The sequence below is a fragment of the Chenopodium quinoa genome, unplaced genomic scaffold, assembly GCF_001683475.1.
Source record: "Chenopodium quinoa cultivar QQ74 unplaced genomic scaffold, ASM168347v1, whole genome shotgun sequence".
Taxonomy (NCBI): domain Eukaryota; kingdom Viridiplantae; phylum Streptophyta; class Magnoliopsida; order Caryophyllales; family Amaranthaceae; genus Chenopodium; species Chenopodium quinoa.
In genome coordinates this window covers 5239293-5253429 of record NW_018742763.1, presented here as the reverse complement: position 1 = coordinate 5253429, position 14137 = coordinate 5239293, and the positions used below count along the sequence as shown (strand labels likewise).

Sequence of the window (14137 nt, the reverse complement as noted above, 5' to 3'; positions counted from 1 at the left end):
ACCACCAAGTTAATAACTTCTAGAACAATAGGAACAACCAAGGTGGGTGCAACTTTCCTAAGGGAAATGGGAACCAACCTGGAGATTATAATCAAAGGATATACTATTGTAAGAGATGTTCAAACAATCACCCGGGGAAGGACTGTGATGGAAACTTAGTCACTTGTAACCTATGTAACAAGCAAGGACACAGGGCAAACGAGTGTTTTTCTAAGAATAAAGAGGGTTAAGGAAACAATCAATTTAAGGGTAATGGACAGAATTGGAAATAACAAAAAGGAGGTTAGGGTTGCAATGGGAATCAAGTGAACAAGGGGGCGCAGTTTTAAAACGGAAACAAGAATACTAATGGTTGGAATGCACAAGTCAAAGGTGGAACACCAGAGAAGCTTAATGTGATGGGTTCGCATGAGGCTGACGCAACGAGAGATGTCATTACTGGTACATTTTCTATAAACTTAATTCCTGTTAAAAATCTGTTTGATTCTGATGCAATGAATTCTTTCATTTTTAAAGCGATGCTTCTAAAACTATCGTATTGTCTGAAAAATGTAGATGACAGAGATATTCCTATAGAACTTCCAACTAGGAGTGTAGTTCATTGTCCTAGGGTCTATAAGGATGTTCCTATAAAGATTAAGGGTAAGGAATTTATGTCTAACTTGATTGAATTTGAACTAGGAGACCTCGATATAATTCTAGGAATGGATTGGTTATGTCGCTATAATGGTGAGATTCGATGTCATTCTCTTGAAAACGACTCAGGGAGAGCTTGTAACCCATTAGAGGCATGGAAAACAGAGACACACTAAGATCATTTCTATGATGAAGTTGGAAAAGTATATGAAGAAAGGGGACCCAATCTATTTCTGTAGTGTTAAAAACATGGAGTATATGGAACCATATAAACCTGAGGATATTGAAGTGGTGAAGGAGTTCTTAGATGTGTTTCCAGAAGAGATTCCAGGTATGCCGCCAGAAAGAACCATAGACTTAGTACCTGCAACAGCACCTATCTCTAAGGCACCTACTGGATGGCACCTGCAGAGATGAGTGAGTTAAAGGGACAACTACAAGATTTTTTGGAGAAGGGGTACATACAACCAAGTGCATTACCATGGGGAGCTCCTGTATTGTTTTGAAAAAGAAAGATGGTAGCATGAGGCTATGCATCGATTATAGGGAATGAACAAAAGAACCATAAAGAACAAATACCCTTTGCGTAGGATAGATGACTTATTTAACTAGTTAAAGGGTGCGGTAGTGTTTTCTAAGATTGATTTGAGGTATGGATATCATCAACTATGAATTACGGAAGAGGAAATTTTAAAAACGTCATTTAGGACAAGATATGGACACTATTAGTTTACATTAATGTCTTTTGGATTGAAAAATGCACCTGCAATTTTTATGGACTTGATGAATAGAGTGTTAAAACCTTTCCTACACCAATTCGTTGTAGTGTTTATTGGTGACATTTTGGTTTATTCAAAGAATAAGGAGGATCATGCAGAGTACTTAAGATCAATGTTAGCTACTTTAAGGACTAACTAGTTGTATGCCAAATTCTCGAAGTGTGAGTTTTGGTTAGAGAAGGTAGCATTTTTGGGACATTTTATATCCAAAGAAGGAGTAGGAGTAGACCCTGCAAAGATTGAAGCAGTAAAGGGGTGGCCTACACCTAAGAATGTGTCGGATATTCGAAGCTTTTTAGGCCTAGCTGGATATTATAGGCGGTTTGTGAAGGACTTTTTGAAGATAGCTAGACCTATGACTTTATTGATGAAGAAGGAATATAAGTTCATTTGGAGTGATAAGTGTGAAGAAGCGTTTCAAACCTTGAAGAGCAGTTTGACAACAGCGCCAATGTTAACCTTACCAAATGGAAGTGGTTCTTATGATGTGTATAGTGATGCATCTAAGAATGGACTTGGATGTGTTTTGATGCAGCATGAGAAGGTAATTGCTTATGAATCGAGATAATTGAAGAAACATGAAGTTAACTACCCTACTCATGATCTAGAGCTTGCATCAATAGTGTTTGTGTTGAAAATATGAGACATTATTTATATGGAGTGAAATTTAGGATATTCACATACCATAAGAGTTTGAAGTACCTTTTCAAGCAATCAAAATTGAACATGAGACAACGTAGGTGGTTAGAATTATTCAATGACTATGAGTTAGATATCCAATACCATGAGGGTAAAGCGAATGTAGTCGTGGATGCTTTAAGTCGTAAAGCAACTCATGGGGTGAATGCTTTAGTCGTGGTAGACGAGCTTTGTAGAGAAACGAGTAAGTTGAACCTCGAGGTAGTACCACATGGAACGTTTAAAGAAATTCCTAATAATTTAAGTATCCAACCAACGATATTTGATGAGATGAAGGATAACCAAGTAGAAAATGAGAAATTAGATCGCATAAGGGAGAAGATCAATCAAAGGAAGGCGTTTGATTTCAAAATCCATGATGATGGGAATATACGATTCAAGGGGAGGTGGTGTGTACCACAAAAGTGTGAGGAATTAAAGAAAAAGTTGATGGAAGAAGGGCACAATACACCCTATTCAATACATCCAGGAGGAGACAAGCTTTATAAGGATTTGAAAAAGGTGTATTGGTGGCCTAGGATGAAGTTAGAAGTGGCAGAGTTCGTGCCCAAATGTCTAACCTATCAGAAAGTTAAGATAGAGCATAAGAGACCATAGGGAATAGTGCAACCACTCGAGATCCCAGCGTGGAAATGGGATTGCATTTCAATGGATTTAGTCACTAGCTTACCTAAGTCTAAGAATGGAAATGATACCATTTGGGTTGTGTGGATAGACTTACCAAATCGGCATTATTTATACCAATTAAAAAGACTTGGAAAATGGAAAAACTTGCAAAGGCTTACATCAAAAATGTTGTGAGGCTACTTGGAGTTCCTAAGGATATCGTTTCTGATAGGATTCTAGGTTTCTTTCGAAATTATGGAAAAGTGTTCAGGAGAACTTTGGTACGACATTGAAGATGAGTACAGCATTCCACCCTGCAACGAATGGACAATCTAAGAGAACTATCCAAACCTTGGAAGATATGTTAAGATCATGTGTGTTAGATTACTAAGGAGGATGGGAAAATAGCTTGGACTATATAGAATTCTCTTACAACAATAGTTACCATGCAAGCATTGGCATGAAACCATTTGAGGCCTTGTATGGAAGGAAGTGTAGAAGTCCACTGTGTTGGAGTGACATTAGCGAGACAATAATCCTAGGTCCTCAATTAATAGAAGAAACTACGAAGCAAGTAAGAGAAATCCAAGCTAAGATTCAAGCTGCTCAAGATAGACAAAAGAGTTACGCGGATTTAAAGCGTAGGGAAGAGGAATTTCAAGTTTGTGATAAGGTATTGCTTAAGGTTTCACCAATGAAAGGGGTTATGAGATTTGGAAAGAAAGGGAAGTTGAGTCCAAAGTACATTGGACCATATGAGATTTTGCAAAGGATAGGTAAAGTTGCTTATAGATTGCCATTGCCAATAGACCTCATCAAGGTACACAATGTGGTTTCACGTTTCTCAGTTGAGAAGGTACATCCTAGACAAATCTCATGTCCTACAACCTGAAACCATAGAACTAGACCAAAGCCTAACATATGAGGAAAGACCTGTAAAGATCCTTGACAGTAAAATGCGTAGTACGCGCAAAAAGGATGCCAAGATTGTAAAGGTTTTGTGGTCGAATCAAGAAACTGAGGAATCGACATGGGAAGCTAAGGATGAAATGAGAAAGAAGTGCCCAGAATTGTTGAAGGTTAGTTAAGTTACGGGGTCGTAACTCTTCTTCTTTAAGGGGGATAAAATGTGGTAGAATTTCGCTCTTTTTACCTTCATTTCAAGCATTTTTGTGCGTTCTTAGTACATTTTGCACAATTTTATACAAAATTTAGAAAGAAAGAGAACAAGAAAGGTTACAAATATTACAACTATAAGTATTAAGAAAAGTTCTTACAAAGTGGGTGAAAAAATGTAATTTTAAACAAATTTTGAACAAAGTTTTATTAATTTTGTGCTCAAGTTTCGAGGACGAAACTTCTTTTAAGGGGGGTAGACTGTAATACTCCATATTTTATAATATTTTTATATGTATAAATTATTTATTTTATTCATTTTATTTATAAATTAAAAATGATTCATAAAATTTTGAAGAATTAATTATTTAAATATCAAATAAGTGTGTATAAAATAATATGAGTCATTAATTGAGGCAATTAAAGTGTTTTGAATTGGTCAAAATTATTTAAATTGTTGGATCAACTTGTTGAAAATTAAAAAACACTTAAGAGCCCAACAAGTTGGCCTCAAGGGAGAAGTTAAGGGGAAGTAGGATTAGTAATGGTAGTTTTGGTAAATAAGTGTTTTTGTTTTAAAAAGGGGAATATAAATACCTTAAAACTCGAAGAATTTTACACTCAAAAATCATATTGTCAGATTCACAAAAATCCCAAAAGTTTTCTACCTATTCTCTCTCTCCTTTTTCCTCTCTTTTTCTTCCTTTTTCCCACGCCTCTCTCTTTCCTCTTTTCCCTCACGTCCGCCGACCACCAGCGCCACCACCATCACCGGTGATCACCGGCGAGCAGCGGCAACACCGGCAGCAGTCGTGCGCCACCCTCCTCCTTCCCTTTTTGCGGTTCTGTATTAAGAAGAAGAAGAAGAAGAAGAAGAAGAAGAAGAAGAAGAAGAAGAAGAAGAAGAAGAAGAAGAAGAAGAAGAAGAAGAAGAAAACCTATTTCTTTCTCCTAATTTAATTCTAGCTTGTTTTAAATAAATTAAAGCATGATTTTGATTATGTTTTGGAATTGATTTTGGGTAGTTGATGTTGTTAATTTTTTTCTATAATTTTCAGATTTTAATTTAATCAAAAACCTAGAATTTGGGAATTTGATATTTATAGTTAGTGTTTGATCCTAGGTTGTTGTTGTTTGGGGTAAAATTACCCTATGCCACGTGGACCAATGGTATGGTGACACGTGTCAGCCTTAGAGAGGCCCAAGGGGATCCAATCCTCCGCTGACACGTGGCACGTTAACCCTAAAAGGGGAACTGATCCCCTCTCACTATAAATAGAGGAAAATCCTCATTTATTACACATTCATAAATACAAACACAAAAACCGAGCAATATTAATTGCAGAGTTCTCTCTGAATCAGAGAGAAAAGCCTTTACTTTCCGCACATTTATACATCTGGAAACGTTCTAACTTGATCGTCGGAGGCAGAACTCCACCCAACCGGAGTTTCGTGGTTTTGCAGGTACAGACGGTCGACGCGCATTCCCTGAATTGTAACTCTCCCGAGGGACTCCAAAAACCTCAAAACAGTTGTGATTGTTAAATTAATGATTTCAACATAATTATAATGAGTTCTAAGCCCTCAATTAATGCTAGAATTTAGTTATACACACTACTTTTTAATTATTGTGTTAGGGTTTGATTACCCATAAAAGGGAAAAAGGTTTTAATGATTTAAATATGATTTCCTAGTCTATTATGTTTTATAGAAAATAAGTATGTTGGAATTTTAGTCATGAAAACTAAGTCTTTTTGATAGTATTTAATGTACCTATTTAAAGAAAAGGTTTTATGGCTTTTAAACCATTAAATTAGGTTAATTAGTAATAATTAAATTGTAATATAATTGCTGAAAATTTGTGAGACTAGTGGATTGATTATAGTTATGTATTTATATTTGTAGGAAGGTTTTATCTAGGTGATTTCTAGCCATACTAGGAATATACAGTGTTTTCAAGTGATGCATTTGTAGCATGTTTGGTTGATTATATGCTTGAATTTGATGATGGTTGATCATGAATTAGTAAGCAAGCATGTGAATATGTTATTTGAGGCATGATACAAGTTGAATATGTGTGAATCATGGAAGTATGTTTTATTTTCAAGTATCAAGAAAACATGAATTTAATAAGCAAGGCATATGTATGTTTAAGGGAGCTAAAGTTAGAATTATTGAGCATGATTCATGCTTTTATTTCTCACCCATTTATTATTGATGTTGAGTCAAGAAGCTAGATTAATTATTTACTCACTCATGTAAGTTGAGTTTGAGTCAAGGACGTTTAGTAGTGCATCTTATGCGCCAAGGTAGTAATCGTACAATTTTGTGCACAAAACTAGGGAAGGAACCTTAGTTAAAATAAATAGTATGTGCTCACTAATTAATTCAAGAATTAAATGGAAGTACACGTTTATTGTTATTATGTTTGTTCTTGATTGATTGGTTGGAGTCATCACAAGTTAAATTGCTAAATCACGTAAAGTGTAAGAGGATACGCACCAAAACTCTTGGAAAGTATACACCTGGAGTATGAACATATGAGAGGAGTTATGGCGTTTTATATTTAACAATAACTTCTACAGGGGTACAGGATGCTGTACTTTCTTTTATTATTATTGGGTTGGAATTCCGTCACAAGTGTGACGTAGTAGGTGCTAGTTGGGGTAACTCCCTAATCTGAAGCTCAATATTTAAATTGGCTCTTTTCAGGGAAGGAAACTCGTTCGATGTGTGATCCAAAATTATTTTTATTAATTAATATTGTTAGTATGAGTCAAAGGTAAGATGACTTGTTATTATACGGCGAGCATGTTTTAAATTTTATTGATGCTAGGATATTCATGTTGAAATAAAGAGAAAGTGACAGGTACTTGAAGCATGAGGAGTATGAACGGATTGAGTGCAGAGAGTTACTAGTTATGCTTTCTTAGTTTTATAATTTGAATTATTGGTTTGTTGATTATGCACTACCATTGTTATGCTTTATTTTTAAGTTGGTTTTTAAAAGGGCTATGTTTGAATTGGTTCCAAGTTGTGAACGTTTTATTTTAATTTCGTTTTGAGGTTTTGAACTCAAGTTTTATTTTGAAAGTTGGTTTTCATTTTTAGACTTCCGCTGTATGACTTTGAAAGTTAGCCTTAATTAGCCGTTGTCACGGTGGCAGTAATATTTTGGTTATTTCCTAAAAAGGGTTTTATATAGAGTAAAAAGAGTATTTTAAAAAGTAAGAAATTTCCAGGGTATTACAACTCGTTCCATTCATTTCATCTTTTTTCATTCTTGAGGAAGTTCAAAAACTTCAATTTTCACCAAACTCTACTCTTTTAATTTTCACGTCTATCTTTTAGAATCAGTACCCTCCACAAAAATGACGGAAAATTTTTGCTTTTCTGCATTTTCGAGTCGCACGAACACAATCACAACACAATGCACACGCAAGTCATGCACATTGAGTCATGTCATAATATCACATCGAGTTGAGTCAACACTCTATACACACAAGTCATGCACATTGAGTCATGTCGTGTCACCACAATGAGTTGAGTTTGCACACATCGAGTCATAACACATCGAGTAGGTTTGAGTACATCAAGTTACACAAATGATTCAAGTACACTAAGCCTTGAGTCAACCTCAAGCCAACCAACTCTCAAGGTCCTTTGGCAAAATTTGAATTTTTCAAGGCTCGGGCACATCACCTATACGACAATTCTTTCCAAAATTGGATTGTCATCTCAATTGACAATGTTTCCAAGAATGGATTGTCGCGCATCTTTTTCAACTGACAATTTTTCCTAGATTGGATTGTCACCTCAATTGAACATGTTTCCAAGAGTGGATTATCACGTACCATTTGCATTTGGAAATTTTTCCAAAAATGGATTGTCACAAGTCAACTCCTTTGGCAATTTTTTCAAGTTGGATTGTCATAATACATTCGTCAAATCCTTGACAATTTTTCAAGATTGGATTGTCATTTCCCTTGGCAATATTTCCAAGATCTGATTGTCATTCACCATGGAAAAATTCCCAAAGAGGATTGTCATAGGTCACTATTCAATAAGGTTCCCTAACGTGGATTGTCATTCATTTCAGTAGTGGCGATTTTTCCAAAAACGGTTGTCGTTTGGCTCATTCAGCAAATGTTCCAAGACACGAATTGTCGATTGTGGCAATGTTCTCCTAAAAGGATTATCACATAGCATTCCGAAGTGGATTATCTTTCGAGGGTTATTTTCCAAGACGTGGATTGTCAATTATAGCAATATTTCCTATGACGAGTTATTACACAGCGTTGGCAACTTTTCCTAAGTTGGACTTTGGCAATTTTTCCAAGATGTGGCAACATTTCCTATGATGGATAGTTACATGGCATTGACAACTTTTCCTGAACCGGATTGTCGCTCATCATTCAATATTTATGTTGGCAACTGTTCCTAAAGTTGATTGTCATCACCCCAGATACGCGTTTCTCTCCCTTAACTCCTTTATTAGTAACTGACGCTTTCTGCAGGTATCGGCATTAAAAAGGATGATTTAGGATCGCAGAATGTTTAGAATCATTCTCCGTCCCAGTCAACTTACTTTGACTAGAGTTTTTAAAACTTACGTTTCTCCAAACTCAGTCAAAGTGGGGGCTTCTGTAGACACCTGATTGTATCTCCCCAAAAACCAAACCTAGTGATGAGTACCTTTCACGTCTTTGATTCATGAGTTCGATAATGAATTGAAGAATCTAGTGAAGTTCCCTTAGACCTTGACCATGTTTCTAACCTTACCTAAAGCATTTTAATCCAAAATCATTTATTTCGTGTCTTTAAACCCAATACAAATCATTTCGTGTATAAATCATAAAAACGTTCAAACCAGATTATTTTGGTCCATAATCTCGGTCCAATTATTTCTTAGTTGGATGGGGTTTGAAAAGAGCTTTCCAATGATATATTATAAGCTCAAATCCGACTTATAACGAATAAGTTATGGACAAAATACTAAACCAAGCACAAATCGAGCCTAGATCCACGTCACCTACGACCCAATGATTATATGAGGGTCCAAATGTCATATTCCCAATCCTAAACCAATTAGGATTCTCTTAGAAGCTTCTAGAAAGTCCTAATCTATCCCTTCTGAAAAGATAAAGATCAAAGAGTTTGAGATTGAATAAAACTTCTCTTTTGATAATCCTTATCCTATTCGAATTCAAAGACATTCGGATATGATTTGCATAGGAAACCCATCAGAAACCAAACTCCGAATAAATTAGATTGTCTTTAAGAATCATTGTGTAGCGCCATCCCTCATGCGGTGCGACAATCCTGTCGCGTATCGATGAAAGTAGTTCTATTCCATTCCAAATTTTGATCTTTTCTAATCGCTTTGACTCTCTTCTTTTCCCTATAAATAGAGGTCGTTTTCCTCGTTTACAAATCAGCTAGAACCATCAATCATAAGCTATAATCATCTAGCTCCAATCGTTATAAACCCTTATCAATTGTCTATATTCTTATCCTAAGCCTAAACACATCCTTGATACTCTCCTAAATCAGTCACAATACCTCATTCACGAGATTCGAATACTCCAAACCATACTCAACGTTGCCTTCGACCTCGACGTGAAAGGTTAATAGTTCTGAGGGTTTGGTCCTAAATCTATATTTTAATTCATATTTAATTAATTACTTTACTGATTAACTTTTTTGAAGTTTACTAACGTGTATACTGTTTTAATAGCAAGAAAGTCGAGGCATCAAAGTAAGTAATTTAATTACTTAATTATTCTTTTGGTTTTGGAGTAGAAATCATGCTTAGGATGTTATTTTGATTTCTAGTATCATGTTTAGGTTAATGTTTTGATTTTTTTATTAGTGACATGCTAGGATTTGTTATTAATCCGTTTAGTGTCATGCCTAGGATCTTACTACTAACGATGCTTTGATGATGATTGTTATATTAATCATAGGTTGCTTGATTATTCATGATTTATTGCTATTGCTTGATCACGCCTCTTTTTGAATGTTAAAGGAAATTTGTACTTGAAATTATGCCTTATAAGATAATTAATAATTGGATTTAGGTTTAATATGATTTTAATTCAAGATCACCAATATTAGATTTGATTGTGCATTGATAATCAACCAACGTAGATTAAACAGGTTTAGTGTTAACTTGATGTATGCATGTTGATCGAAAAGCTCGCATGAATATCATAAGAATTTTCTTAATTAGAGGCCTATTTAGGGCAGTTCAAACTCTTTTAAGGTTGGATTCGTACCATCATCCCCGAAAATCCAGTCATGGTGCCGGACCACTATGGAGTTAGCAATTTCCATGATTTTGAATGGGGTGTAGCCTTCACACCCGTGAACGATTTACAACTTCCTAAAACTTGTTGGCGACTCTTTTTCTCTAGCTTCTTTTCCTTAGCTTGGAGCGCCGCCATGCTTAAAAACATGACTCACAGTAAGGTGGAGCTAAAATTCCCTATAAGGACGGAGGGAGTATATAAGAGAGAGAGAGAGAAGGGGGGGTTGATTACTTAATTAGTTAGATAAATTAGTAAAAAGCCTAAAAGCGTTTTTACAGAGTTGCTTGTACATATATATTTTATTATATCTTTATAGTTATTGTAGGCTTTGTAGTTTACAAGGTAGTGGGATTAAATAGCTTGTTTGGGCTTTAAGTTATACAGTTCACTTTTTTTTTTTTCAAAAAGCTTTTAGGAGCCAAGCCCTTGTCAGCCTTCACAAAGGTACGTCCCCTAATGTACTAATGGTTTAAATTTTTGGTAGGTTCATCAAGTTAGGAAAATAGGTATTCTTTTTGGCCATTACTCATTTTCTTTATGTTAGTTAACTTAAATCACTTTTACCAACCTTTAATTAAAACTAAGTGCACGATGATTATAAAGTCTGAATCACATTGATACTGATTAGGGGATTTTCCCCCGTCCAATCATCGTCAGACACATAGACCAATCAGGCCCTGCCAAGTGTCCGCCATAAGGACTAGTTGGAGCCTTCAACGTGTCAAGCGTTGATCAGTCCACCTTGGACCAACTGTGCCATGCCACGTAGCCTTCCATATGCCAACAGGTAGAACGACCACCTAGGCCCAATTTCTGGGAGAAGCCCAATCAGCCCTAGGTTGACCTGAACCTAGGATTGGCACACTTCCCAAGACTATAAATACATTCATTAATCCTCATTAATGGGGGGATTGGAGAATCATCTCACCAAGAGAAACCAAAACACACGTGCATACCAATTGCTAGACCAGGCTTAGCATTAATTGCACACCCTGATCACTCCTTCCTTCCAAGGAACCAGATCACTTTTACTTTCCGCACTTTTTACTCCACATACAATTACTAACTTGATCGTCGGAGGCGAAGCTCCCACCACCCGAAGTCTCCGTTGTTTTGCACGTACATGTGCATGGATCCAGTCCCGGAATTGTAATTCTCCCGCAGGACATCAAAAAACCCCGAAACATTTTGGCGCCATCTGTGGGGAAAGTACTTTGAGATGGAATCACAGTCTGTACCGATTCTAAGTGGCAAGCGTCCCATGGACGATCCCCTGGTTCAGATGGACCAGGACACTGACAATGAATTTGAAGTCGAGACTCATACGGCCTCTGATGAGACCCTAAGAGCTCGACGCAAGGAAGGGACGAGAGGACTGTCTGACTAGATCTAGTAAACCAACCGGCTAGCCGCTTGATTATCAACAATTGGTCGAGGTGGAGATCTAAGAGCTTATCAACAAGAGGACGCCTATTCCACCAAAGGAACAGTCGGCCAAAAGACCCTCCCATTCTGGGAGGAAGAAGCCTGTAAAGGATCGGGAGGCGACTCCTTACCCTAAGCCTAGGGAGTAGGAGCCGCCAGCGATCGACCTAACTAAGTACCATTTCCCTTCTCCAGGGAAGAGAAAGCCCATCCGTTATATTCAGCCGAACGGGTCGAAGAAGACATACTCTGATGCTCGAATGTTGCTTGAGCAAAAGAAGAGTGACCAACTGTCAGAGTCGGCCTCTACGTCTGACTTTCAAGACAGCCTCCACAATACCTCCTTGAGGTATTTAAAATCAAATCATGAGAGCCAGACAGGCAGTACCTCCTACCGGTCCGGCTCCCAGAAATACCAAGCGGCTCTGTATGTGCCACCCCAGCTGTACGTGTCGCAAACTCAATATTTCATGCAGCCTACTCTCTTTGGAGGACAGGCGGCAAGGAATGTCCAGCCTTTGGACTGGCAAGTTAGGTTGCTTAAACTTGGAGAACAGCCATCCGCCTTCTCCAAGGAGATAATTGAGGCCGCCCAGCCGGCCAAAGTGAAGAATGTGTTGATAGGAGCCTATGATGGCACTACCAACCCTGAAGATCATCTGATGGTGTTCACTAACCTAATGTACCTTCAAGGGCTGGATGACCCCACATGGTGTAAATGTTTCACGGCCACATTGAAGAGCGTTGCCCAACAATGGTTCGGCAACCTGCCGACCGGGTGTGTAAACAATTTTAAGACCCTTGCTTACTTAATCACCTCAAATTTTGCGATGAACATCCCTGCTAAGAAGATGACCCTTGACCTAGGGACTATTCAGCAGGGAGAGAAGGAGGGACTCCGTTCCTACATCAGGCTGTTTAACCTGATGAGGATTCAAATACAGGGGCTGCCAGATGAGGTACCTTATACTGATTTTTTCAGAGGATTAAAGGACGGGTCGAGCTTCAAATTCGACCTTGTCAGAAAAAGGGTGACTACCCTCTAAGAAGCAATGATGGAGGCGGACGCCTACATTCAGGCAACCGACCTCTACAGCGTTGGAAAGCAGTAAGACCACAAGAAGTCCGACAAAAGAGAGAACCGACCAAAGCAGTCGGCAAATAAAGAAGAGAAAAAAAGAAAAGAAATCTGGGTGGCCAACTCCTCTGAACAGCCGTTCCATAAAAAGAGAAAGGAATTTAAACCATACTCCCCCAAGTATGAGTTTAACAAGGATAGTCAGGCTATCCTTAATGAAATCAAGGGCCGGATCTCAATTGAGAAGCCGGCCGCCATGAAGGGTTCCGTCAGCAACCGGAACCAAAGTAAATATTGTCATTACCATGAAGACATTGGTCACGAGACCAATGAATGTATAAGCCTTAAACGCTTTCTGGACCGCCTGGAAGAAAAAGGTGATCTTGACTCCTATGTCAAGATGTCCAAGGGGAATGCACCCTCCACACAAAAGAGGCGGCCAAAAAGAAGAACCAGTCAACTGATAGTTTCGACACTAACGACGCCGTCGTCTATACCATAGCAGGCAGCTTCGCAGGAGGCAGCCCCACGATCAGGGGCAATAAAGACAACATCAGGCGGTTGGATGTTAACTCCGTCAACCAAAGAAAGACCTCCAAGAGTTCATTCCCGGAAATTTTCATCACAGAGGAAGAGTTGGGAGGTGTTAGGGGGCCGCATGACGACCCCATTGTAATTGAATGCAAAGTGGCCAACCAGAGTTGGTCGGATCCTCATAGATACCGGCAGTTCTTCTGATCTAATCAGCAACAAGTGCTTGGCAAAGCTCAAGTACAAACCTGACAACATACATCTGATGTCTCACCCTTTAGTGGGATTTGGAGGAAGCGTCGTACACCTAGTGGGACGAGTGGATCTACCTATCCGCCTGGATGAGAAAGGGGAGGGTCGTCACATGGTAGTCCGGTTCTTAGTAGTTGAAGAACTCTCGGCCTACAACATGATCTTGGGGCAACCCACCCTGAACAATTCCAAAGCTGTCATCATACCATCTCTCATGCTGCTCAAGTTTGAGAAGGATGATGGAACAGTCGGCTCCCTAAGGGGAGACCAAAAAATGGCAAGAGAGTGTTATCTCTCAGATATCAAACCCACTGTGACGAATGCTGGCCCCAGTACACAAAAAACTGACCTTGAGCAAATCAAGGATGATGCGCCTGCCCAAGTAGCATGCGGCAAGAAGAGAAAGGCAGCCCACCTAGGGGCCGAAAGAAAGCAATAACAATCACTGGCCGAGGAGCGGGCAGATGAGTTCCATCCTCAGCCGGCTGGTGAGCATGTGGACGTCCTCTTGGACAACTCACGTCCCGACCGAACTGTTAAGGTTGGGACGACTGCTCTTGCTGCGCTTGGTGAAGATTTTCACCGACTCTTGAAGGAATTCAAGGATATCTTCGCATTTGAAGTACATGAGATGCCAGGCAACAGTCCAAACTTGGCAGTACATAAACTGGCTGTGGATCCGAAAAAGAAGCCAGTCAGGCAGA

At 38.6% G+C, this 14137-nt stretch overlaps 2 protein-coding genes across 2 annotated transcripts; both read left to right on the top strand.

Annotated features, from left to right (window-relative positions):
* The first annotated feature begins 398 nt into the window (after positions 1 to 398).
* LOC110724343 lies at positions 399 to 812 on the top strand. Its single transcript, XM_021903766.1, has one exon. It carries the CDS (start codon positions 399 to 401, stop codon positions 810 to 812), a length of 414 nt encoding a protein of 137 aa, XP_021759458.1.
* Positions 813 to 885: 73 nt separating this feature from the next.
* LOC110724342 (uncharacterized mitochondrial protein AtMg00860-like) lies at positions 886 to 1983 on the top strand. The gene is made up of 2 exons (XM_021903765.1): positions 886 to 967; positions 1592 to 1983. Exons 1-2 carry the CDS (start codon positions 886 to 888, stop codon positions 1981 to 1983), a joined length of 474 nt encoding a protein of 157 aa, XP_021759457.1.
* The last annotated feature ends 12154 nt before the right edge of the window (positions 1984 to 14137 follow it).